Source organism: Podarcis melisellensis, assembly GCF_964234715.1.
Source record: "Podarcis melisellensis genome assembly, chromosome: 1".
NCBI classification, from domain to species: Eukaryota; Metazoa; Chordata; class Lepidosauria; order Squamata; family Lacertidae; genus Podarcis; species Podarcis melisellensis.
In genome coordinates, this window is record NC_138528.1 from 24210327 (window position 1) to 24236570 (window position 26244).

A 26244-nucleotide genomic window follows, 5' to 3' on the forward strand; every position below is an offset into this window, starting at 1 on the left:
ATTGCCTTTTCTTCTGGAGTGAATAAATGTCCCAATATATACATCAATTCTGTATATGTATATAGGTGTGGTCCCATCCACATTTGTAGGAGGTTTGCTACCTCCTGACTATTCTCGTGTAGTTTAGGCAAAGTTTGCTTTAATTCTCTGAGTTCAGAGGGTTTTATGGGGCTGACCACATATACCATTACGGGCTGTCCGTTTGCGTTGATTCCGCCAGGGGCTTCCCTCAAGGGATAATTTTGTACTATGCACGGATTTCTCTTCCTTAAGTTGGAACTGCCGTCTGAATCATCATCCGGCAGCGGATAATCTTTGAATGGGAGATTCTTCAAATCCCGTTTACACTGTTCCACTTCTTTTCGTAGTCTTGAATGTCTCAACATTTCATGGAGAGGGGGACTAGACACTACACCGTCATCAGGCCCCAAAGAATTTGGGCCGGACGACGGGGTTGTCTCGTAAGGCGGTGCGGTTGCCCTGACTACGGGAGTCGGACTCACATGATTATAGTCCGGAGGCAAATCGCTGGGTCCTCCACGACAGCCAGGCTGTGGTGGCGGAGGCAGTGGCTGCGGGAGATCGGGCAATCCAGGCACTGCCAGGGGTGCACCGGTGGGTGGAGGTATCGCTGTCTCTTCATCAGACTCTATTTTCTTTTCTTTAAGTGGAAATTGTCTCAATGGTGGTGGATCTGGCCCGTAAAAAGTTACATGGGACCATAATTCTATGTATGGTCTTTCTTTATCTTTTTTAGATTTGATCAAATAGAATTTCAACTGCTTGATCCAGTATGGGTTTGTTTCCCCATCTGGATCCCAACGATACCCTTCATCGGGTCCTATGGGGTATTCTGGCCACCTTACTCTACACAGATTAATCATTGTCTCTTTGACTAATCCCCTACTATAGGGTCTTATGTCCTTATCATCCCAAGCCAACAAAACCTGTCCCAAAGGACTATTGGGATCTATGGGGTCCTTGGTCCCATTACTGGGGCCCCTTCTACATGTACTCTGACTCTTTCCCATACTCTATTATGTCTCTTTTTCGTTCACTCACACAATCGCGCGGAATCGCCTGGCCGTTTCCCTCGCGGGAGAACGGAACCGCAAGTTAATCCTCCCGCCGGGGTCCCGGGCCCCCGGTCCACACTCACGCGTCCGTTTGGAACCTCTCTTTCACGCTGAGACCATACACACACCAATATCACCCAATCCTCCCTTTCCAAGAGTTTACCATATACTCACCCCTCTCAGTCTAGTGCCCCCTTCCCGGTGGCTAGTAGACAGGCAGGCGTCCCTGCAAGCGAGGCAGTCCCCGACTGCAGCGGTCCCAGACCGTCGATCTTTTAAAGTATCTTAAATCGGTTCTCCGTCCTTCCAGCTCCCGGAACCTGTCACCGCGGGCCCTGAGCAACAGATCTCTCCGAAAGTCGGAGTGCCGGCTGATCCGTTCCCCAGCCCCCGCCGAGCAGGTCGTCGAGAGCCCCACGTCGTTGGGCGCCAAAAATTGTGAGAAGTTACTTACGTGGACTTACAATGAGACAAGGAGACACCGAGATAAGGTCTATTACTTCCCTTTTATTATAACGCGTTTGCAAAGGCGGGCTCCTCGTCCCAGGGTGGTACGAAGAGCCCCGAACAATGGATGGGCAAGAGTATATATCCCTATTGCTGCCGCCCCTCATTCGAGGCTTGGCTTACAATCTACCTATCATCATAAAACATGGTACTAATACATCAACCATTCTACACTCTCTAAACCTAACCTTATTTAGAGACTCTTTCTACTTCCTTATCTTGTCGACCTGGCTCCCCTGCAGCCGAACCCAACGCTGGAATTTACAATAGCCCAACGTTGGAATTTACAATAGCCCAACGCTGGAATTTACAACTGAGTTCGAGGCACACCTTGTTTTACTCCTTCTCACAATAAGGATGCAGCCCTATGCCCGCTTTCCTGTAAGTAAACCCTTTTGAAAACTATAGGATTTACTTTTGAGTAGGCATGCTTGGGGCTTTGCTCTTTAAATGCATTTTGATATGGCCTCTAGCAAAACATAGTAAATGAGACTGCAACCCTGTGCACACTTACCTGTAAGTAAGCCCCATTGAACTCAGTGGGTTTAAGGATCCACGTCCTGCATTGGGCTGTGAGGTCTGAGTTCAAATACCAGCTTAGCCACAATCTAAGGTGTATTTAGGCAAGCCACTATTCTCTCTCAATCTAAGCCTCAAATCTGAAATACAGGAAATATCATCCTACCTTACAGGGCAGTTGTAAAGACTTGACATGTGTGACTATATGTATATCTATATCTATATCTATATATATCTATATCTATACATATATAAAGGGACCCCTGACAATTAGGTCCAGTCGTGACCGACTCTGGGGTTGCGTTGCTCATCTCTCTTTATTGGCCAAGGGAGAAGAAGAAGAGTTTGGATTTCACTACCCGAAGGAGTCTCAAAGTGGCTAACATTCTCCTTTCCCTTCCTCCCCCACAACAAACACTCTGTGAGGTGAGTGGGGCTGAGAGACTTCAAAGAAGTGTGACTAGCCCAAGGTCACCCAGCAGCTGCATGTGGAGGAGCGGAGACTCGAACCCGGTTCAGCAGATTACAAATCTACTGCTCTTAATCACTACACCACACTGGCTCTGGGAGCCGGCGTACAGCTTCTGGGTCATGTGGCCAGCATGACTAAGCCACTTCTGGCGAACCAGAGCAGCGCACGGAAACGCCGTTTACTTTCCCGCCAGAACAGTACCTATTTATCAACAGTACTTGCACTTTGACGTGCTTTCAAAATGCTAGGTTGGCAGGAGCAGGGACCAAGAAATGGGAGCTCACCCCGTCGCAGGGATTCGAACCGCCGACCTTCTGATCGGCAAGTCCTAGGCCCTGTGGTTTACCCCACAGCGCCACCCGCGTCCATATATATATATATATATATATATATATATATATATATATATATATATTACTGTTTACAAATGCCCTATTTTCTTGAAGGATTTTTTAAAATGGTTATTTGCTGTTTTTATGACCAGGACTATTCACTCTTGTGGTTGTGATTTTGTCCTTGTTGTCTGTTTTGTTACTTGTATGTTACTGATAGCTGTCTTTTATTTCTCTTTTATTTTATTCCCCTCTGTGCAAATCTTGAACGAAAGACAAGCTGTAATTTTCTAAAACCAGACCAAATCATCCATCCTATGAACATTTGCTTCCATTGACCTCAGTGGAATTCATTTTTGAGTAAACATGCGAATGATCAGCCTGCAATGCCCAATCCATTTACTGTGTTTTTATTATACTGATCATTCCCAGCAGAGAAAGTGCATCTTAACAGAGCTATGCTAATGACTTTTTCCCTTTTCCTTTATTTTTGCCTACACACTGTAATTACTTCCCACTTTCATTCATTTCTCGTTCTCCACGTTTTCTTTCAAGGGCTGTGTACAGTGTGCTGGGATTTGTAGCTCTGTGAGGGGTAAACTCCAGTGCTTTAAACATATGGGGTGTGTACACCCAAGGTTCCCACCTTCCCACAAGAAGTTAGAATAGAAATAAAAATGCTTCCTTTGATCAGGAAAGCCCTAAAGCCTCATTCTAAGCAGAGTTGCTTGGAAGGCCTCACTGAGTTACATGGGAATGACTCCCAAATAAATGCACACAGGATAACCATTCTGTGATAATTATCTCTGTGTGGGAAGATAGGAAGAGTTATCCGAATCTTGGAGACCTCAGCATCATCTTCCATGTTGCTTATTCCTGAGGGATGCTCCGAATGACAGCTTTATCTTCCAGCAGCAACTGTCTCTTTTTGCACTGAGCTACCTCTGGGGAAGTATAAACTCCCTACTGTGGTAGTTGCAACAAGAAATTGGCAATAAAGTGCTGGTGCCAGCACAAGTTAATAGACAGGAATAAATCTTCAGTGGAAAAGCTAATCCAACCTGTTAAGAGCGTCAATTTACTGGAAAGCAGGGGTCTTTTAAGGCCTGCGGTCTTAAAAGTAGCTTGGTCTGCTGAAATATTAAGGGCAGATGCTCCTCAGACATTGATGGGGCAGTTCAGGAGTCCCCACCCCTCGCAGGGGAATCCCACACATTTTACGTGTTCTGTGTCTTCAGGAGTAGATCAGATCATAAAGGGTTCCAGCAAGATGAGGCATCTGTGGCCCTTCAGATGTTGGTCGGCTATAAATCCCACCATCCCTGATTGCTGGCCATGTTGCCTGGGGCTAATGCAGGTCTGAGTCCAATAACATCAGGAGGTCCACTGGTTTTCCATCTCCGGCTTACAGCTTTCACCGATACCTTCTAACTGTTGATTTTGAGGGGTGGTGTATGAGCACTGTGTTAGAGCAATTAACTTCTTGAAATAGCACTTTTCCAGTTTCCAGGCTTTGGGTCATTAATTTGAAGAGTGTTGTAATGTGACTTCTTTTAGTTGGGTGGGATCTAGAAGTCCTGCCTTTTATCTGTATAGCTGTGTTTCGGGGTTTTTACTCAGTTGTTCTTAATTGCTTTTAATGTAAGTCACTTTGAGTCACTCTTTGAGAAAAACAACTAACAAATATAATAAACCATAATAATATGAATAACAATAATAGAGGAACCGAGAAGTTGTCTGAGCTCACAGCTGTGCATGCATATTGTTTGTGTATTAGCTGGGTTAAGGCAACATATTCCCAAACTCTTCCCTAAATGAAGACTTGGGACTTTAAGGTAGGAAATGCTTAATGATGATGTATTTTCCTGAGTAGTATATTCTATATCTCACTTTACTACGCAGAACTGCACTGCCATCTACTGAAAAACAACAGCTCTAACCATCCACTCTTTTTGTTAAGCAAGAGGGTGTTCACAAACAAAGGCAACTTCCAATTATTGTGCCAAGTCTGAGTTGCACTAATAAATCAAACACCTGAGGGATCGTCACATGGATGATGGAGAAAATTTGTTTTCCATTGCTCCAGGACCCAAATTAACAAGATCAAATTACAAGAAATGGAATTTCTTGTAAAAATCAGGAAGAACTTCTCAAGAGTGTGAGCTGTAGAACAAATTGACTCAGAAAGTGGTGGGATCTCTTTTGTTAGATGTTTTGAACCCGAAGCCAGATGCCTATCTATCAGTGCATTCCCAACATTGGCAGGAAGTTAGACTTGATAACCCTTGATGTTTGTTTATGATTCTGTCTACTCAGAAGAAAATTCATGTGAGGGAGATGGAGAAGCTACAGAGATGAGTGTGCCAGAAGAGGTGCTAGTGGGGTTATTTTTTTTTACTCAGACTGCCACTGACTTCGTGAGGCACCAGCTGTGAATGAGAGACCCAGAACCAAAAGAGAGGCATAAACTGCAGAGATAAGATTGCAACAGTAAGGCCTTTTGGGTGGTGAGGTTTGAGCAGAAGCCTCCAACCCAGAGAATATGAAAGAACCTGTGCCTAGAGAAAGGTGCAGTAGGGATAAGAAAGCATCAGGAGGTTTTGTTTTTATTAACAAGGAGGCTGTTCAATGTGGGTCACACCCCGGTAAGTGGTAGAGTATTGCAGCCTTAAACTTACTCAAAATTTCACAAGCATTATCTTGGTAATCCACATGACAGACTGTGTCACTCTGTTACACGTATATCATTTCTTAAGTAAGCAGCCTAGCCGGAGCAACTTGAACCTCCAAAGCAGACTTCTATTATTAGATCTGATTGATGTAGATTTCACAATATTTTGCATACATCACAAAGAACAGGATACTTCATGAATTTCCTAGGTAGCTGCAGGCTGCACCAAAGTTAGTCGCTACGCCCTTGATAGTATCAGGTTACTATTTTTCCATTTCCTGCGTTGCATGTTCTTCTAGCTAGCAACATATGGGCTAAGATGACTTGATAAAAGCCCTGACATAAAATCAAGGGAAACAACACCAGGGTGCATCTAGATAAAGTGCACAGGAAATTATGAATCATAGAATCATAGAATCATAGAGTTGGAAGAGACCACAAGGGCCATCGAGTCCAACCCCCTGCCAAGCAGGAAACACCATCAGAGCACTCCTGGTTGTCAAGCCTCTGCTTAAAGACCTCCAAAGAAGGAGACTCCACCACACTCCTTGGCAGCAAATTCCACTGTCGAACAGCTCTTACTGTCAGGAAGTTCTTCCTAATGTTTAGGTGGAATCTTCTTTCTTGTAGTTTGGATCCATTGCTCCGTGTCCGCTTCTCTGGAGCAGCAGAAAACAACCTTTCTCCCTCCTCTATGTGACATCCTTTTATATATTTGAACATGGCTATCATATCACCCCTTAACCTCTTCTTCTCCAGGCTAAACATGCCCAGCTCCCTTATGAGCTGTACACCTGCGGTCCCCCATGCTGTTTCAGAAGTAGCACAAGACAGTTTGTTTGGGAGACAAAGGGCTTATCCACATAATGTGGATTTGAAGCTGCTTGTGGCTCAATGTGTCTGGCATTGTCTTTATGACATCTTTCCCATTGACCTGGCAGCCAGGAATTTGGCCATGCCAAGTCATCAACGGTGGTTTCTTTCTCTTGTGCACTAATAGGGAAGAGCACTGGTGTGTTGAAATCAGTGGTTGAGAGTGGTGTGTACATGGTAAATCATTAACTATGGTTTACTGCATCAAGTGAATGATACCATTATTTCTAGCCCCCTCTCAACATCTTGGCCTATGAGCAGCAGAGTTCAGTTAAACTTCTATTTTCCCTAATTTATCCTCCCTTAAGGTTTCCTTTTCCACTTATGGTTCTGTTTTCTGGGCCCATGATGTTTTGACCGTACAGTCATACCTCAAGTTACAGATGCTTCAGGGTGCATTTTTTTTGGGTTACAGACCCACAGAAGCAGGAAGTACCGGAATGGGTTACTTCTGGGTTTCGGTAGTTGCACTAAATCGCACTTTGCGCATGAGCAGAAATGCTGAATCGCAACCTGCGCGTGCGCAGATGCGCTGCTGCTGTGGGTTGCGAACCTGCATCCCGCACGGATCACGTTCACAACCCGAGCGTCCACTGTACAACAAAGAGCAGTTTCTAACTTAAAACAGAAAGCAATAGAATGATCTAGAACAGCCTTCCTGTGCACAGAATACATTTTATTTCATAATAAATTAAACTTTCACCCAGACTTTAAAAAACAACAATCATGCCAATGTGGAAATATGGCAAACTGAATTTGATGATGAAGGGGGTGTCGCGTATTCTACGCGAAGCTTTCAGCAGAGACGCTAAGAGTTCCAGGGTTTTCTAGTGCAGTCCTATTTTAATGTGAGCTATTTACACAGGCATATACAAAAGAAACAGTCCATACAGAGTACTTACAAACGAATACCCTCCTCCACCACAGCTCTACAGCACAACCACCATACAGGACAACCACCACACCAACCACACCCACTGTTACACAGGCTTTCCTTTTAAAGCAGGTGATACTAATTACACTCCTGCTGAGTCACTCTGACTCAGCAGAGTATTGCATCATCCTGAAGCCTGCAGGCTTATCCAGTATCCTGCAAATCCCAACACTCCTCCTTAAGTCAAAGGCTTGAGACCTAATAATTCTCTTAAGTCTCGAAATTTAGGAGCATCCAAACATTTTGTATACAAATCTGCCACATTACATTTTGTGTTACAGTGCTGTACCTTTAACACATTTCTTTCCAAAGCATTTTTCACATTTCCGTATCTTATAGCTATATGTTTGCTCTTGCTTTTAAAGTTCTGTTGGTTAGCAAGCTGTTGTGCAGCCATGTTGTCACTTAGCACAGTGATTGGCATTTCAGAAGGTATTCCAAGCTCTTTTGTTAGGCAAGCAAACCATTCTATTTGTGATACACATTCACTTATGGCTGAGTACTCTGCTTCACAAGTACTTGTGGCAACAAATGTTTGTTTCTGGGATTTCCACTGAACCAGGGCATTTCCAATATATATGGCATAGCCAGTGGTAGACTTTCCATTTTCTCTGTCCCCCCAGCTGGCATCAGCGTATGCATACACTTGCTGATCATATCCTGTATCCAGCACCAGTTTGTAATCTTTTGTGCCTTTCAGATACCTTAGGATTCTTTTAAGTGCTAGCCAATCTCTCTGAGCCGGGTCTGCACTTCTTTGGCTTAACATGTGCACTGCCAATGTTATGTCAGGTCTTGTCCAACAACTTAAATATAACAGAGAACCCAACAGAGAATGAAACGCTGTTGCATTCTCACATTTTTGCCCTTCTGGTTCATTTTTGTACTGGGTAGTTATGGGAGTATCAACCTCATTTGCCCTCTCCATTCCATATGTCTTTAGTAACTTTTCAATTTTTTCCTTCTGACTCAGAGAGTAGACGCCCTCTTCATTTCTCTGAACCTCTACTCTTAAGTAATTCTGAATCTCTCCCAAATGCTTCAGTTTGTATTTGTTACCTAGGCTGTTCATAAACCAAGACACTTGCTTTTGTGCAGTTGTTATCAGACAGATATCGTCAACATACAAAAGTAAATAACAAACACTTCCTTGCACCACTGCTGAATATAAACAGGAATCAGCCAGGCTTTGTTTGAATCCCATCTTTTTCAAAGTTGTGTCTATGCATTCATGCCATAGACGTGCACTTTGGTGCAACCCGTATAGTGCCCTTTGCAGCTTTAACACCATGCTGTCTTTTTCCAGCTCATAACCTGGTATTTGCTGTAAATACACCTCGGCGTCTATAGGAGCATTTAAATATGCTGAGGCAACATCAAAATGATTAACTTTTAACCCTCTCAGACTTGCCATTGCTAAAACTGATTTTACTGTTTCAGCCTTTGCTGTTGGGGCAAACACTTCATCATAATGTATCATTTTCCTTTGTGTAAAGCCCCTTGCCACCAACCTGGCTTTCCTCTGACAACTACCATCAGCCAGCTTTTTCACTTTAAAAACCCACTTACAGCTTATGGGCTTTTTACCTTCAGGCAATTCTGTAGGGACAAACACATTGTTGTTTAGCAGAGAGTTATACTCTGCCTGCATTGCCTTTAACCACGCCTCTTTCTCTAGAGTAGGTAACTCTTGCACTTCTTCAAAGTTTTCTGGCTCAGTTACACAAACCTGGTTTATGGTGGCTGGGAACCCATAACGGTCTGGAGGCTGACCTTTATTACTTCTTGCAGACCTCCTTGGTTCATTAATCTCATCCCTTGGGCTACCTTCAGGACCGCTTTTGGGGTGGATTGACTCTGTAGATCTACCTCCTCCTGTCCCTGTTGCACTTTCTTTTCTCCCCTGCTCCATACTAGCAGCTGGAGAAAAATGCTCAACCTTTACCTCCTCCCTTTCAGTTTCTCTGGGAGAGTTGCCAATTCTCAGCTTTGTTTCAACTGCCTTATCAGGTATGCTCGGCAGTAAAACTTTTTCTGGCAGCAGGTTTGCATGTATCTTGGGCCAATTTCTTTGCTCATTAAAGCTGGCTGATCGACTATAACTCAAAAGATTTTTATCATCTTCAAACCTGTAGGCTTTCGTACCACTTTCATACCCAAGAAATAGCAACTGCTGTGCCCTTTTCCCACCTTTTCTTCGGTTCTTTACAGGTATGTCAACCCATGCCTTTGTCCCAAAGATTCTCAAATGTTGCAAACTGGGACTTTTGTTATAGAGAATTTTATAGGGTATGTCATCTAGTACCCTTGACCACAAACGATTCCCAATATAATTTGCGGTCTTAATACTCTCAGCCCAGTACTTAATTGGGAGGTTTGCATCTGCTAGCAATGCTTTCATTTGTGTCTGCAAGACACCTCCCCTACGTTCTGCTACTCCGTTCTCCTGAGGCGTCGCCACATTGGTAAGCCTATGTTTGATCCCTTGGGAACGCAACCAGTTTCTTAGGGAGCTTGCCATAAACTCTCCTCCCCTGTCTGACTGAATAGAGCACACCTTTTCGCCAAGTTGCCGTTCTACCCTTCTTACCCAGAACTTCAAAGTTTGGGCAACGTCAGACTTTTGCTTCAATGGATAGACCCAGCCAAATCTAGAATAGTCATCCACTAGGATCAAGCAGTACTTGTTATGGGAGACACTTGGTGGAAAAGGACCAGTTACATCAGCATGAATCAACTCCAGTGGTTTTTTGGTTTCTCTCTGGCTTGCTCTTGCTACTGGGCAAGCCCTGCTTTTAACCTCCTTGCAGATATTACAGTCTAAGTAATTATCACAACTTTTTATGTTTTTCATCCCCCCACAAAACTCCAATGTTTTGTTTAGCACCTTATAGCTAGCATGAGCCAGACGCCTGTGCAGGAGATGAATACACATATCATGGGTTGGGACATTTTGCACATTAGCAACCTTAGACTCACACTGCAGTACATACATATTAGCTCTAAGGTTAGCATTTGCCAACACTGCCCCATTTTGCTTTATCTGGCACTGGTCTCCCACAAAGTTTACTTCAAAGCCTGCTTTTGCCAAGTCAGGAATGCTCAGGAGATTGTTTTGCAAACTAGGCACACACAACACATTCCTGAATGTGTGTCCCAGCTGTGGGAACACAACCTCCCCCTCACAAACCACATTAGCTTTCTGGCCCGTAGCAAGACTTACATGTTTTTTGTTTGAAGCCCTAGCATCAGTTAGCAGTCCTTTTCTTTTACAAAAGGTTTGAGAAGCTCCACTGTCCAGAACCCACAGCTCTTCATTTTCTTGACCATCTGCAGACACCCAAGCGGTAGACTCTCTCTGCTGCCTCTTGTGCTTCTGCTGTTTTTGTTGTTTTCTCGGGCAGTCCCGCAGCAGATGTCCACTGGACTTGCAGCAAAAACACCTTTTTACTCTGTTGACCACCGGCTGGTCTGCAGTAGCTCCTCCTGGCTGTTTCTCCGGCTCCCGACACCTCTGCTCTTCCCGGCTGTTGTTCCCTCTGGGATGCTCCAACAGCTGGGCTGAGGTCATCTTTCGCTCTGCACGCCTGTCCTCCTCTGCATACAACCGTCCGGTAACGTATTCCAGAGTCAGCTTATCAGTCTCTACAGACTCGAGGGAGTTGACCAGCATATCATAGCTGTCATCAAGGGAACTCAGGACTATAAAGACTTTGTCCTCTTCCCCCACAGGCCTCCCTCTTAAGGCTAGCTCCTGGAAACAGCCTGTTAGGAATTTTAGGTGGTTTACCAGGGAGTCCCCCGGTTTCTTCCGACACCGGTACAGTCTCCTGGTCAGTGTTATCAGTGAGCCAGCTGTCTCTCGCACATGGACAGCCTTGAGCGCATTCCACGCCTCACTTGCCGTCACCTTATCAGCTACGTAGACTAGCTGGCTGTCGTCCACTCCAAGGATGATCGTAGCCAAAGCTTTCTCATCCTTTTCTAGCTGGGCCTCTGCTAGTGCCAGCTTTTCGTCGTCGTCCTCATCTTCCTCAGGGGGCTGCGGTGGAGTTTCCACCACCTTCCACAGTCCCTCACGCTTGAGGAAGTGTTGCATGCGGACCGACCAGATGCTGTAGTTAGTGGCCGTCAGCTTCTCCAGCAACACGCCAGTTCTGGACTGCTCCATCCCTGCAGCTCACCTCCAGCACCCACGGCTAGATACCTGCCACCTGTACTCTTGCGCAGCAGAAGCGTGCTGGGCCCATAACCCTGTCGCGTATTCTACGCGAAGCTTTCAGCAGAGACGCTAAGAGTTCCAGGGTTTTCTAGTGCAGTCCTTTTTAATGTGAGCTATTTACACAGGCATATACAAAAGAAACAGTCCATACAGAGTACTTACAAACGAATACCCTCCTCCACCACAGCTCTACAGCACAACCACCATACAGGACAACCACCACACCAACCACACCCACTGTTACACAGGCTTTCCTTTTAAAGCAGGTGATACTAATTACACTCCTGCTGAGTCACTCTGACTCAGCAGAGTATTGCATCATCCTGAAGCCTGCAGGCTTATCCAGTATCCTGCAAATCCCAACAGGGGGTGGGGAGAGAAGCCAAACTTTACAGCTTCATTCATTTCAAACTCCCACTCCAAGTATCTTTTGCCAGGGAAGCGTAAAGCAGCTGCCTTAGATACTGGGGGGATGGGGAGTGGGACCAAGATATTGGAGAACAGAGTTGTGCATACCCCTGTCCTTAGGTGTGGAGGAAGACAGTGACCCAATGCCAGTGATGAAGTAAGATTCAGCTGGGAGTCCAGTCAGCTTCTGGTTTGGGATGAGGACACCACCTTGTTCTTTTCTTCAGGCACCAAAATCTGGTCCTTTTCACTCACACAGCCAGAGGCCGATGAGACTTGAAGTCCAACAACTTACAGAGGGCCACAGCGCCCCCCCCATTCCTGTATCTCTGCTCTATAGCACAGTTTCTGATTTCAGAACCATCATGGCTTTCTCCTGTGAACTACTGGAAATGGCAACCTTTTGTGAAAGTTGTGCATCTCTTTGGCTCTCAGAAGAGCCGCACCTGAGCATGTTCCAAATATCCATTCTTCCAGTTTCACTCACGAAGCAGTAGAGAATTGGGTCAGCTATACAGTTCAGACTCGTCAGTGCAGTTGTAATCCTGTAAGGTACAAACATCCTCTCGGCAGCGTCACAGCCACAGCCACAGTCACACTCACATGGCTCAACGATACTGCGAATGAACAGAACGACATGATATGGAGTGAAGCACAAAAAGAAAGTGACGACGATGCTCAGCAATAAGTGGTTGATTTTCCTCTTGTCCCTGTTTCGGGTTGCTTGATTGTTCTTCACGGCTCGGTATATTTTCTGGTAGCAGAAGACCATGATGGCCAGTGGGATTGCATACCCCACAACCACACGGTAAAAGTTCAGTTGGGCCTGCCAGTTTACTAGAGGGTATGTATCATAACAAAATGTATGGTTTGTGGATACAAAAGTTTCATTAAATATGTCTTCGTTCTTTAAAACCTGATAGTTTGACATGATTTCGAAGGCCCAGACAAAGATAGAGGCAAGCAAGGCAAATCTTCTTGTACGCAAATAATGGAACCTCAGTGGGTAGACTACAGCTAAGTATCTATCAATGGAAATGCAGGTGAGAAATGCTGAGCTGGTGTAATAATTCAAGTACTTAAGGAAAACAGAAAAAGTGCAAAGTTGCTGGGAAAGGTCCCAGTTATCCTCATTCTGAGCATAATAAATCCATAGAGGCAGGGTCAAAGTGTACAGCAGGTCAGCTAAAGCTAAACTTAAAAGATAGATGCCCAACTCATTTTTTTGCTTTATTTGGCTGTAGGATATATAAAGGGATGCAGAGTTGGCAGGAATACTGATAATAATCAAAATGCTGTAGAGAACAGGAAACAAATGTTGATCTAGTTCATAAGTTATAAGGCAGGTTGTTGCATTGCATAATGATTTATTACAGGCCATTCTTTCCATTAAGACCAGTTCACTCCAGATGGAAGGGATATGATGCCAAAAATTACTAGTTGTCCCAATCCAATTTTGGGTCACAGAAGAGCAAATAATAGGTTCTTATGGTCCAGATTGTCAACCTTCACCAAAATGCAATTCACTGCGTTTTGTTTTTGTTTCTTTGCTGCAAAGGAGAGAAAGAAAAGATGCAATTAGATGGTTTGTTTAGTTACTCTGATCGAGGCAATTGTCAATGACGCTCAAAGTAAAAAAACAGTAGTAAAAGGATGGAGATGATTAAAGGTACTGCTGTACATCTGTCATTTTGGGTGGCTTTAGCGTCTCTTTCCCTCTTTTAAAATTCTGAAAGGAAGGAAAACTGAGCAATGGAGGACCATCTAGAAGGAATGGCTCATGTCCAGAACAGTCTCTGAGGGAGAAAATAACACAGCACAGATTAGAATAGCTACAAAGAAATATAAAAAGGTAGCCAATGTAGTTAAATTGCAGGATCACTTGCTGAAAGAAGAAAAATAAAAAGACCACAAACTGTAGTGAACTCTGATAAGGTAAGCAAAAGAAGAATGTGTGAAGCAAATTCCGAAAAGCAGAAAAGCAAACATTTATTTAAATGCACCATTAGCAAGAATCCACCCAAAGAGACAGAACAAGGTCTAGACCACGGGTGTCAAACACAAGGCCCGCGGGCCGAATCCGGCCCGCCAGACCTTGTCATGTGGCCCGTGTAGCCGCCAGCAGCCACCAGCCTTCACCTTTTATTCTCGCTTATTTTTCTTGCTACTGCCTCTCTCCTTGGACCGGGGGGCGCTGGGGGGTGGGGCTGGGAGCGCCTGGGGCTCCGGGGCCGTGGCTCCGCTCCGGCAGTAGGAGAGAGGGGAGTGGAGGCGATGGAGCTGCTCCCTGGGACTTCCATCTGCTTGCGCCGAGCTCCTCGTCCAGCAGCTCCCGAGTCCTGCTGCGGCTCAGAGGGAATTGAAACGCAGGTGGGTGGGAAAGGGGTTGCAGGAGGACCGACCCCGGGGGCAGTGAGCGACCCAGCCCCGATTTGCTTACTACGGGGCGGGTGGGAAAAGGGTAGGAGAGGGATGGCTGCGCCCTCGGAGCATTTCTGGCCCTGCGGGAGGAGCCGTGGAGCGGCTGGTGGATGGACGCGTGGCGGGACATGGGAGAGGCCGAGAGGAGACTTCTACCGTGGATGCATCCGTGGAGATTGCTGCATTGCAGGGTGGTTGGACTAAAGGACCTTTGGGGGGTCCCGTCTGACTACAATTCTGTGGTTCACCTCGCTGAGGAAGTGCGGCAGGGTCGGGAGGAGGGCGCGGTGCTTGAGAGAGAGGGGAGGGAAAGAAAAAAAAGAGAGAGAGAGAGAAAAAAAAGAAAGAAAGAAAGAAAGAAAGAAAGAAAGAAAGAGCCTTCAATCACTTTAAGGGGGGGGGGGACGTTTGGAGGAGCCAGGAAGTGAGAGACTTGATCACCCTAAAGAGCAGCGCACAGGCAATGGTGGTGATGGGTCTTGCTTGCCTTTTTACAAGCTTGGATGTGAGGGGTTTTTGCAGGTGGGTTGACACCAAAATATGAAGCAGAGCAGGTTGGCGTGGAGAGGAACAGAGACTTTAAAGGAGGTGATCTGGAGAAGAGAGCTGTGTGTCTAGTGAGGGGTTGGGGGGGGGTGAAGGATCCAAGGCAAGTTCAGGGTTGCCACTCCTTCTTTCCCTCCCCCTTGGCAAGAGGTGTAAGCAGAAATCCAGCAGTCGAAGGAATAGGGAGAATGGCACCCTGCTGGATTCCGTGCTGTTAAAAGGGTGCAGAGCAGGCGCCAAGGAAAAGGTGGCAACCTTTGGGAAGTGGACTGGGGGGAGCGCAGGAAAAAAAGGATGGTTGGGGAGGAAGGGTGCCTGTGGGAGTAGAATCGAGGACTGCTCACTCGCTCTTTTAAAAACCGGGATTGGGGGGCAATATCTATGGGACGAAGAGAAGTTATGAGGGGCTGGTAGAGAATTGCACCTGAGGTTGGATTCTGGGGGCGGGGGGTATGGAGAAACCGGAGTGAAAAACTGGGAGAAGATGGTGTGGGGCAGTGGCGTAGCGTGGGGGGGCAGGGGGGCCGGGCGCACCGGGCGCAACAACTGGGGGTTAGGGTTAGGGTGCGCAAATCCACAGGTTAGGGGGCACAAATCCACGGATTAGGGGGTGCAAATTACTTGCCTTGCCCCGGGTGCTGACAACCCACACTACGCCACTGGTGTGGGGGATGCTGTGTGGGTTGCAAAGAGAGATAATTGGGAGTGTTGATGGGGGGAATTGAAGGGAGCTCAGGGGAGAGGCTGAATGGCAGCAAAGTGATGTAGGCAGAGTGTGAGTGAATGAGACATTAACAAAGCAAAGAGGGTCTTGTATTTGTGGAGGAGTAAAACGGCTGACGAACGTGTGTGAAAAGCCGAATGCCCTGGGAGGAATGGAGACAAAGAAAAGCTGAGCCTCTGTTAACGAAACGCAGCAAATTAGCAACAGTTAAAATCGTGGTTGTGTAACTATTGTCCCTAAAATATCACAAAACACTTTCAAACAATCAAGCTGTGCGAACAAGTTATTAAAGTGACTTCATCTCAAGCATCAACGTTTATTTTCTCTCCCACCCACCCACCCAAAATGGCCCTATCACCAGCTAATTTGTCCAGAAATAAATCAGTGGCCACAGTTATTCCAATCAGGTGGTGAGACACAGATCATGAAAGGCACAAATTCTGTTGCTTATAGCCTCCATCAATGTCCATCTTCAAACTAGATGTAGAATCATCTTACGCAGGATATTTTAGAGTTCCACACCTACTCGTGTCCTCATATCACTAAATGTTTAATTGAATATGGAGTTTCTATCAGTATGTATTTCTGAAAATGGGGGAAATGTCTACTTATTTCTCTCTTCTCCCCTCCTGAGAAATTTGCAGTTGGAAACATACAGAATTATTTTGTGTGCATAAGCCAATGTGTGCCTCTCATGTAATGTGTCTATAGCCAGTTTTTCTCATCTGTGCATTATTGTTTCTTTTAGGGTCCAGTGAGGACCTGGATAGCTGAGTTGGTTAGAGGGGTAGTGCTGATAACACCAAGGTTGCAGCTTCTGTCCCAAAGCTCAACAACTTTGGGGTAAAATTGTGAAAAAAGAAAAAAGCTCAACAACTTCAATCCTTAAAAAAGGTCAACAACTTTGGTCGGCCCTCTCGCATGTTCACTTCATCAAATCTGGCCCTCTTTGAAAAAAGTTTGGGCACCCCTGGTCTAGAAAAAGAAAAAAATGTGGGGGGATTAAAATACTTGAGGGAGGACAAGAGGTCACAGTGAAGGTAGATAAAGGCATTGGCCTTTACTGTGGAATCATAGAATTGTAGAGTTGGAAGGGACCAAAGTCCAACCCCTGCAATGCAGGAATCTCAAGTGAAACATCCATGACAGATGGCCATCTAACCTCTGCTAAAAACCTCCAAGGAAGAAGAGTCCGTAATCTCCTGAGGGAGATTGTTTCCATGTCGAACAGCTCTTGCTGTCAGAAAGTTTTCCCTGATGTTTATTTGGAATCTCCTTTCTTGTAACTTGAAGCCGTTGGTTTAAGTCCTACCCTTCAGAGCAGGAGAAAACAAGCTTGTTTCCTCTACCATGTGGCGGCTCTTCAGATATTTGAAGATGAACATCATATCTCCTCTTTTCCAGGCTAAACATACCCAGCTCCTTCAACCATAAAGCTTGGTTTCCAGACCCTTGATCATCTTGGTTGCCTTCCTCGGCACACATTCTGGCTTGTCAACATCCTTCCTAAATTGTGGTGCCCAGACTTGGACACAATATTCCAGGTGTGGTCTGACCAAGGCAGAATAGAGTGGGACTATTATTTCCCTTGATATGGACACTATAGTTCAGTATAAGGCAAGTTTCTGTCTTCCTATATAACACAACATTTGGTTCAGATGACATTCATTCAAGAGTTCACCAAAAATACACTAAAAAGAAGTCCGGAATATGAAACAACATGTCTTAGTATGAATGAGTGAGTGAGGGCACTCTACTCCTCTCTAGTTATTCTGCAGCTGTGTTGCACTGAGGTAAAGCCATAGTTTGGCCCAGCATATTGTCCAAACCCAAGTTCATATGTGGTTTGCCCAGATAAGCTCATACCTTAGATCTGGGCAAACCACAAGCCACTGATTGTTTGGAACTGGGCTGGCGGAGAAATTTGCACTTGCTGGTGAACCAAGCTAATTCACGCTTCCGAAATAGGCACATGGGCAAAACACAGCCATCCTTCAAAATTCACACTTCTCTGTATTTTACAATGTAGTTTTTCCAGCCAAGTAATGTTTACTAAATGAAATGCATTTCAGTAAGGTGTGCATAAACATGCATATATGCCTGAAAACAGCATACAGAACTGAATTATAGAACAGGAAAACGCTTTGCAGAAATGTGTTTATTGGGCAAAATTGCAAGCAAAAATTTGTATTAGGAGAAATTCTTACTAAAATGCTGATGAATTTTCATGAGGATAGAAATGCAGAGAACTAAATTTAAGAGGGGGTGGTGGGATGAGGAACTGAGAGACACTTAAGTTGACAGATTTTCCCATCTCTAGACTGGAGAGTGCTAAACCACAATCTAAGGTTTGCACGACATGCTAAGCCAAAGAACCCTGTGTGTGAGAGATGCAGGGCTGGAGCAATGGTGCACACTATACACTAGTAATGTGAGACATTAATGGGAGTGGATATATGTCATTTGATCAGCGTTGTAGACCCTAGCCAATAAGTGCTTTGACCTTCAAGAATCCACACTGCACACTTGCTAAAATAAATGTAGTAGCAGGAGGGTGGGTGGGGGAGGAAGGTCACTTTCCAAGCTAATCTGTATGGATTTGTGTTTGGGGGAAAATAACTGTAGGAAGAGAATTATGACTATTATATTTATTTATATCCTGCCTTTTCCCCAGCCTGAGACTTAAGGCGACTTACACAGATGAAACAGAACAAGCTAAAAACACAGAAAAGACTATCATTAAAATGTAGTTAAACACTAATAGAATTAAAATAATATACAAAGATCCATTAAAACAAAGACAATAACAATAAAACCCCCACAGCACCAGCCTTTTCCTTTAAAACAATCAGATCACAAAGGCCTTTTGAAATAGAAAAGGACAGAAGGACAGAAAGGAGGGAGCCGGTCTAACTTTTTTAGGAAGGGAGTTCCAAAGTCTGGGAGCAGCCAGCAAGAAGAATTTGTCTGGGTTCCTGCTGATACCTTTGCAACAACTGCACTCTCCAAGTGCAGAAATACTTTTGTTTGGAAGCAGCTCTGAAATTGCTAGTTCTACTCAGAGTAGACCCATGGAAAGGAACGAACCTTAATTATTCAGGTCCATTAACTTCAGTGGGTCTGTTCTGAGCAGGACTAGCACAGGATAGAACCCTGGAGGTTTTTTTAGAGTTATAAACTGGTTCATAATAATTGCACTTGTCAAGTTGTTTTCCAGGAGACACACACACACAAATATTATTGCAGGCTTCTGAAGCAGGGCGTATTAGTTAATTGGCCATTACAGAGAGCAACTCTAACAGTGGTGTAACGTGGGTTGTCTGTGCCCAGGACCGCGTGAAGGGGTGGAAGGGAAGCAGATCAAGTACTCGTGCACATTCAACTGCCTAATGGCATCCACATCACCCAGGAGATCACAGCCACAGAAATAAGAAAAGAGTCATTCTGTAGTCTGGAAAGGTCACTTCCTGGTTCGCATGGAGAAGCCATTTTCAATGGAGCCCAGCAACGAAAACCCACGGCTGTATTGAGGTGGCACCAGCTGTTGAAATTGTTGTGCCCCTAACAATTTTGCACCTGGGGCAACCACCTCTGTGCTATGCCACTGAATTCTAAACAGGTGTACTTAAAAGAAAATCCCACTAAGTGTGTTTAAGACTTCAGTCATAAAATTGAGCTCAGAATAGGGGTACGTTTGCTGAAGAACACAAGGAGAGCCTCCTTGTTCAGGCCAATGGCCCATCGAGTTCACCATCCTTTTCTCACAGTGGTAGATCCGATGCTTACGGGAGCCCTGAAAGCAGGGCCTGAGTGCAACAAGACTTTACTCACTTGTGATTCCCATCAACTGGTATTCGAAGGAGGATGAATACGCCCATCAATGATAGCCTTATCCTCCATGAATCTGTCAAATCCATTAACTCATATACTCAGAATTGTAGAGATGGAAAGGACCATAAGGGTCATCTAGTCCAACCCCCTACAATACAGGATTTTTTTTGTCCAACATGGGGCTCAAACCCACGATCCTGAGATTAAGGGTCTCTTTTTCTGCTCTGTGGGGCATACCTCTCCTGGTATGCCCCACAGAGGAACTTACGGTCTTCAAATAAAAACATCTTGAAGGTCCCAGACCACAGAGAGGTTAGGCTGGCCTCAACTAGAGCCAGGGCTTTTTCGGCTGTGGCTCTGATCTGGTGGAACGCTCTGTCACAAGAGACTAGGGCCCTGCGGGACCTGACATCTTTCCGCAGGGCCTGCAAGACAGAGCTGTTCCACCAGGCCTTTGGTCTGGGCGCAACATGACTCCCTCCTTTGGCAGTCTTTACAAAACTTTAGTTTATGGTTGCCATCAATTTTTATTTTAATTAATTTTTATAATGTTTTTATAATGTTGCACTGTTTTAGTGTTGTTAGCTGCCCTGAGCCCGGCTTCGGCTGGGGCGGGCGGGATAGAAATAAAAATTATTATTATTTATTATTATTAATTTTCAAACAATTAACATATATACTTCAATAAATAATAATTTTGTCTTTGCTTGACTTCCCACCCCATTTTCCGTGGTGTTTTAATTTATCCCTCTCTGCTGCACATTGCATGAGATTAAGAGTCTCATGCTCTACTGACTGAGCTATCTTCTTTGAAAGCTGTCCGTGTTGATGGCTATCACTCTATTGCAGAATACCTGGAACTCAGAGAACATTCAGCAACATTTCCTGTCTATAGAAGCCCCCCCCCTCTGCCAATATGGTGGTATTTGCATGGACTCAGAGATAAGGGGGACGATCAAGACCTGACGAACTCTTGTTGCACTTTTGTGTGAATGCACGCTTGCATGCACACACTAAGGACAAAGGTGTTTTCTGAAAGAGAGGACGGAGATTTACCAGGGACAGATTCCAGAAAGGGGAAAAAGAAGAAGAAGAAGAGTTTGGGTTTGATATCCCGCTTTATCACTACCTGAAGGAGTCTTAACATTCTCCTTTCCCTTCCTCCCCCACAACTAACACTCTGTGAGGTGAGTGGGGCTGAGAGACTTCAGAGAAGTGTGACTGGTCCAAGGTCACCCAGCAGCTGCATGTGGAGGAGCGGGGACACGAACCCGGTTCGCCAGATTACAAGTCCACCTCTCTTAACCAATACACCACACTGGCAATTGGACAATTGAAGCACATGGCTGCAACCTTTTACAATGCTGTTCTTTATTAATCACCCCCTTAGATGCTAGCTGCCCTCCACTGGCATCCGAAACAGTTTAGTGGAGGGATCCAACAATTTATTTATTTTTTATTTCGTAAAATTTATATACTTCTTGATTGTAAAAAGGACTGTGGAGCTGGTGTTCACCCACCCACATCAACACAGGGCACAGGGAGGGGGGAAAAAGAAAAGAAAGCCAAGGGTGCGCCTTGTGTTACATTCACTGCCGGCCGCCGGCCAATCTATCCATACAATGCTCCAAAGCCTGGGCCAGAAAAACATTACTGATCTGTTTCTTTATTTGTACATAGTTTTTAGAAGTTACAGGTCAATGTATTTTGAAACAGTTTATGTCATTGTCTGTCAAGAGGGAACCTCTTGTGTCACCCTTTGTTTGATGACATAGATGCCAAATCCCTGGGGTGCTGGGTGACCAAATACCCGCAAAATTCCCCATGAAAGTGCCGGGCACCCATAAATTTCAGTGCCAGGGCCATGCACGCTGTATGGCACCCACAGTCCCAGGCCCAAAGTGGCACTGCTGTTTGATGATCTTGAACAGATCTCGTAGTTTCAGCCTTTATACCTAGCCTGAAACCTGTATTTCTAATTAAAACCACTCAGCAGACCATATTTCATACCAATATAAGAGAGTCTGTTAGTATTTTATAAGAATTAGGACTTACCTTACTTCAGTTGTGACCCTGCTCTGCTGCTTTTTTTGTTGTTACTTTAAACACTTCACCCTCAGAAGACAATGTGCTCTGATGAGAACCATTTCTCATGCAGAGACAGGAAATTGCTACAGTCTGCTTTGAGAGGTTAGGAAAAAGAGGAAACAACTTTGCAGTTGCTGGTGGTGATGGGAGGAAACCATGGTTTCTTTTCTGTCCACATGATCTGGAGCTTAAATCTTTTCACACTAATACTATTTGTACAGGGAAAGGGGCCATAAGATTCACCAAGTCTTTACCTTACCAAAGAGGGAACACTAAAAGGATTACTAAAGGGTTGGAGAGTCTGGATGATATTTGTGGGGGTCTCTTCAAGGCCTGTGATGTTCTCTGTGAGAGGTTAAAATCTGTAAGAGAAAATCTGCTGAACCAGCCAGAGCAGTCTCTCTCTTAGGTGCTCTCACCAACATCTCAAAGAGTGAGTTACGTTGCCATAGTGACAACTAAGTGATGGTCCTGTCCAGGAAGAGGACACATATTTCCTCACCTCCGTCATTTTAGGAAAACCATAACAGACCAAGGGGATATCTCTGTGTGAGAGAGTTTGGACTGATGCTGTAATCTGGAGATACAGAGACATGTGTTTGAGCTTCCTTGGAAGCCTAATGGGGAAGTAAAGACACCATAGTTTCCACTGATCATCATTCCAAGGAAACCAAACCCTGGGAAAGCACAGGTATTCCTGGAGTCACTCCTTGAAGACTGGGATGTGTAATATAATTTATTATTTGTACTCCACCCATCTGGCTGAGTTTTCTCAGCCACTCTGGGTGGCTTCCAACAAAGATTAAAAGTACATTAAAATGTCACACATTAAAAACTTGCCTGAACAGGGCTGCCTTCAGATGTCTTCTAAATGTCAGGTAGTTGTTTACCTCTTTGACATCTGATGGGAGGGCGTTCCACAGGGCGGGCACCACTACCGAGAAGGCCCTCTGCCTGGTTCCCTGTAGCTTCGCTTCTCGCAGTGAGGGAACAGCCAGAAAGCCCTCGGCACTGGATCTCAGTGTCCGGGCAGAACGATGGGGGTGGAGACACTCCTTCGGGTATACTGGGCCGAGGCCATTTAGGGCTTTAAAGGTCAACACCAACATTTAGAATTGTGCTTGGAAACGTACTGGGAGCCAATGTAGGTCTTTCAAGACCGGTGTTATGTGGTCTTGGAAGCCGCCCCCAGTCACCAGTCTAGCTGCCGCATTCTGGATTAGTTGTAGTTTCCGGGTCACCTTCAAAGGTAGCCCCACGTAGAGCGCATTGCAGTAGTCCAAGCGGGAGATAACCAGAGCATGCACCACTCTGGTGAGACAGTCTGCGGGCGGGTATGCTCTAAGCCTGCGTACCAGATGGAGCTGGTAGACAGCTGCCCTGGATACAGAATTGACCTGTGCCTCCATCAACAGCTGTGAGTCCAAAATGACACTGCAACAATATTCTAGGTTTCACTTACTTAGGGGGGAAACATTGCACAGCTTAGGCTCTGCAATGAGATTTATCATAGATTTATATACATATATGAAACCCCTTTATTGCCACTGATTTTCACTTGACAATAAGTTTACTCTCAATTTTTTAACAAATCTGTTTCTCAGAAGAGCTTTTTTCATAGCTGGCTGACAAATGAACATATCCTCCTTGACCACAATCCAAGACAGACCTGGGTGTGTTTAATACCATTAGAATCAATAGATGGCATTCACCTACATTTTTTGTGCCAGCGCAAGGGAATTTCCCTCCTCTCCTCTGCCCCACACCATCTCCAAATGTGCTCTGGAGGGCAAATTTAGGGGGTGCATAGGAAGAAAGAGAGAGGGAGATAGTTTCCTTGCACAAGGAAAGAAACTGTGAGTTGACAATCCTATTAAGATAATTGCATCTTCTGCCTCTTTAACAGTGTCTTGGTTTGTGGATTTGGGCAGAAGTGTCTCATTTCTGCTTAACAAAATTCCTCCCAACATTTCATGTTGCATGAAAGCAGAAGCTGCTATTTACCATATTTTCCATTACATCTGGCTTTGGAAATGAGAAATGAAACTCTGAATCAAAAAGGTCTTTCAGTGGCACAGGATATTGCAGGGGACGGTTTCTGTTCCATTTGCTGCACCCCTCCCAATTTTTCCTTTATTGGAGGTTTTAAAGTAGAGGTTGCATGGTCATCTGATACGAATGCTTTAGTTGAGATTCCTGCATTGCAGGGGGTTGTACTAGATTACCCTTGGAGTTCCCCCCAACTCATTCCATGATTCTGCTACTTAGGCTTGCCTGACTCATCCTTGATTTGCAAGATACAAGGCATAAACAATTTGCTGTAGTAGATTAGAAGCAATTATCTACCCAGTTTAGACACATTGTCAATGTATGACTTCAAGTAAACTCATCGACCCATTTGCCTTGGTAAAAGCGGAAGCTTGATTTGTACATTAGTCAACATCTTTGTCTGTCTAATCAATGAATCTGTCTAATGAGGATAAGGAAAAGCATTGAAAAGCGAGCACAGCCTCTGGGCAAAAGTATTGATACTGGGATGGAGACCGAAAAGGATTACCAATCTTACAAAGACAGGCTTGGAGACAGAGCCTAGGAGGGGCGAAAGAACAGAACAAAGTGCAGGGCAGGGAGAAGGCCAAAGCTCTCAATTTTGGTTTCTCTCTATTTCTCATTTTTCTCCTCTTAAGCTTAGCTCTCCACATTTCCACACCCAATTCAGGGTCTTTCTCTCTCTCCTAATTTACACATTTTCTATGAGGGTTGGCCTAATACACATGTTTTCACAAAGCATATTTTCTCTGATGTTTATATTTTTCTTACTTGAATGCATTTTTCTATGTTACTTTCATAGGGACATAGGAAGCTGCTGTATACAGACTCAAACCCATTGCTACATCTAGCTCACTATTGTCTACACTGACTGCCAACAGATCTCCAGGGTTACAGGAATGGATCTCTTCCAGCCCTACCTGGAGACACCAGGGATTGAACCTGGGATCTTCTACATGAAAGGCAGATGCTCTGCCACTGAGCTATGGCCCTTCCCAAGAGCTATTCCACTCCCCTTGCCAATTTTCAGAAATATATGCATTTTTATGCACTCTTTACATTTGCTTATTCATTTTTGTGCATATTACTTGGCTGGAAAACTGCACTGCAAAATTCAGAGAAGTGTGAATCTTGAAGGATGGCTGGGTTTCAGTTTGCACATTTTAGAAAGTACAAATTAGGTAGATTCACATTAAAATGCAAACTGAATCAAATTTCCGATCTTCTGGAGAACACCATGTTGGCTATCCCAGACTTGTGCAAAATTCACAGAGTAATGCATACCGATAAATTGATCACCCTGCGATGATTCAAACACAATAGTTCCCAGTCTCACTTTCCCAAGAGATACTCAACTTTTGATTGGCATATATGTTGCAAGCCACGTATGATTCATGACTCCATGATTCATGACTGTGTGCAATCCTAAGTATTTATACTATATAGTTAGCATCACAATGACACTTAGCTGACTGTACACACCTGTAATTTAAAATAATGAGCTTAGGCTTCAACATTCAACAGCTGGAATGTACATCAATTAGCAGGAGCATGGCATAAAAACAAAACAAAAACAAACCATCAAGCCTTGATCTGTTATGTTTGAATTGATTTTTGCCTGAATACAAAACAATGAATGAATCAACAAACACTGTAGCGGTGAACTCAGAGCAGAGTCAATACATTTATACCATAACACATCAATAATGTGAATACAGTACATTATGATTGTTGCAAATTCCCATGCCGTGGAGAAACCTGGTTGGCTTATGGAGTACATGTTTGCATATTCACATAGCTAATGAAAAGAAACCAGGTTGCATCAGATTAACCAAATCTTGATGTTTAAGCTCACAATGAATATGGTTCTACTTTTCTGTGCTGGCTCCATGTTTTGGGAATCTCTAGCGCAAGATGCTTGGTGGGTGTGTTGAATTTTTTAATTCTCAAATTCTGAACATGTGGGGTACCAAGAGGTTGTAACATTACTTGGGAACTCAAAATATATTTGGGTTAAATTCACATGATTTAGTTTGCATGGTAAATAAAATGTGTGTAACATTGCATAGAAACCATTAAAAATTTGCAGTTATATTACATTGTATATATTTATTTTATCTATATAGTATACATATTTTATATTTCCTGACACTTTCAGAAGGTAAAACTAAAATTCTTTGGTTTTCCCAGTTTATAGGCCAGTGGGAGCGGTTGAGACCTTTAGAACAGTAGTATACACTTGTTCAAACTAGTAATATTTTTTGGGAGGGGGGATTCCCATCATCTCCCTGAAAGAGAAAACAGGCTTACTTCCAAGTAAATGTGCACAGGATCAGGCTATAATCCTATGCACACTTCCTTAGAGAGCAAGCCCCACTGAACTCAAGCCTTCTTTTAACGTTACCAGGACTAGGGAGACCTGAGCTGAAATCACACAGGTCACGAAGCTCAAGTCCTTTCTCAGGCTAGTTAGCCCAATCCCACCTCAGAGAATTGTTGGGAGAAGACTGGAGGACAGTGGTGGTAGGTGTGTGTGCGCGTGCAGAAAAGAAAAGAACCCAGAGCTTCGTA

At 44.5% G+C, this 26244-nt stretch overlaps 1 protein-coding gene across 2 annotated transcripts; it reads right to left on the reverse strand.

Moving 5' to 3' along the window:
* Window positions 1-6362: 6362 nt before the first annotated feature.
* On the reverse strand, window positions 6363-21712 carry GPR65 (G protein-coupled receptor 65). Of its 2 annotated transcripts, XR_014169263.1 has the most exons (3): window positions 21592-21712; window positions 12093-13564; window positions 6363-6677 (listed from the first exon to the last, which is right to left on the reverse strand). XR_014169263.1 is itself a non-coding variant. In XM_081914673.1 (2 exons), exon 2 carries the CDS (start codon window positions 13402-13404, stop codon window positions 12349-12351), a length of 1056 nt encoding a protein of 351 aa, XP_081770799.1. In that variant the 5' UTR covers window positions 13405-13564; window positions 21597-21712; the 3' UTR covers window positions 11977-12348. The 2 variants fall into 2 exon arrangements, 1 of the variants encoding a protein (XP_081770799.1); XM_081914673.1 differs by lacking the exon at window positions 6363-6677 and having other exon boundaries at window positions 11977-13564; window positions 21597-21712.
* Between the last annotated feature and the right edge of the window lie 4532 nt (window positions 21713-26244).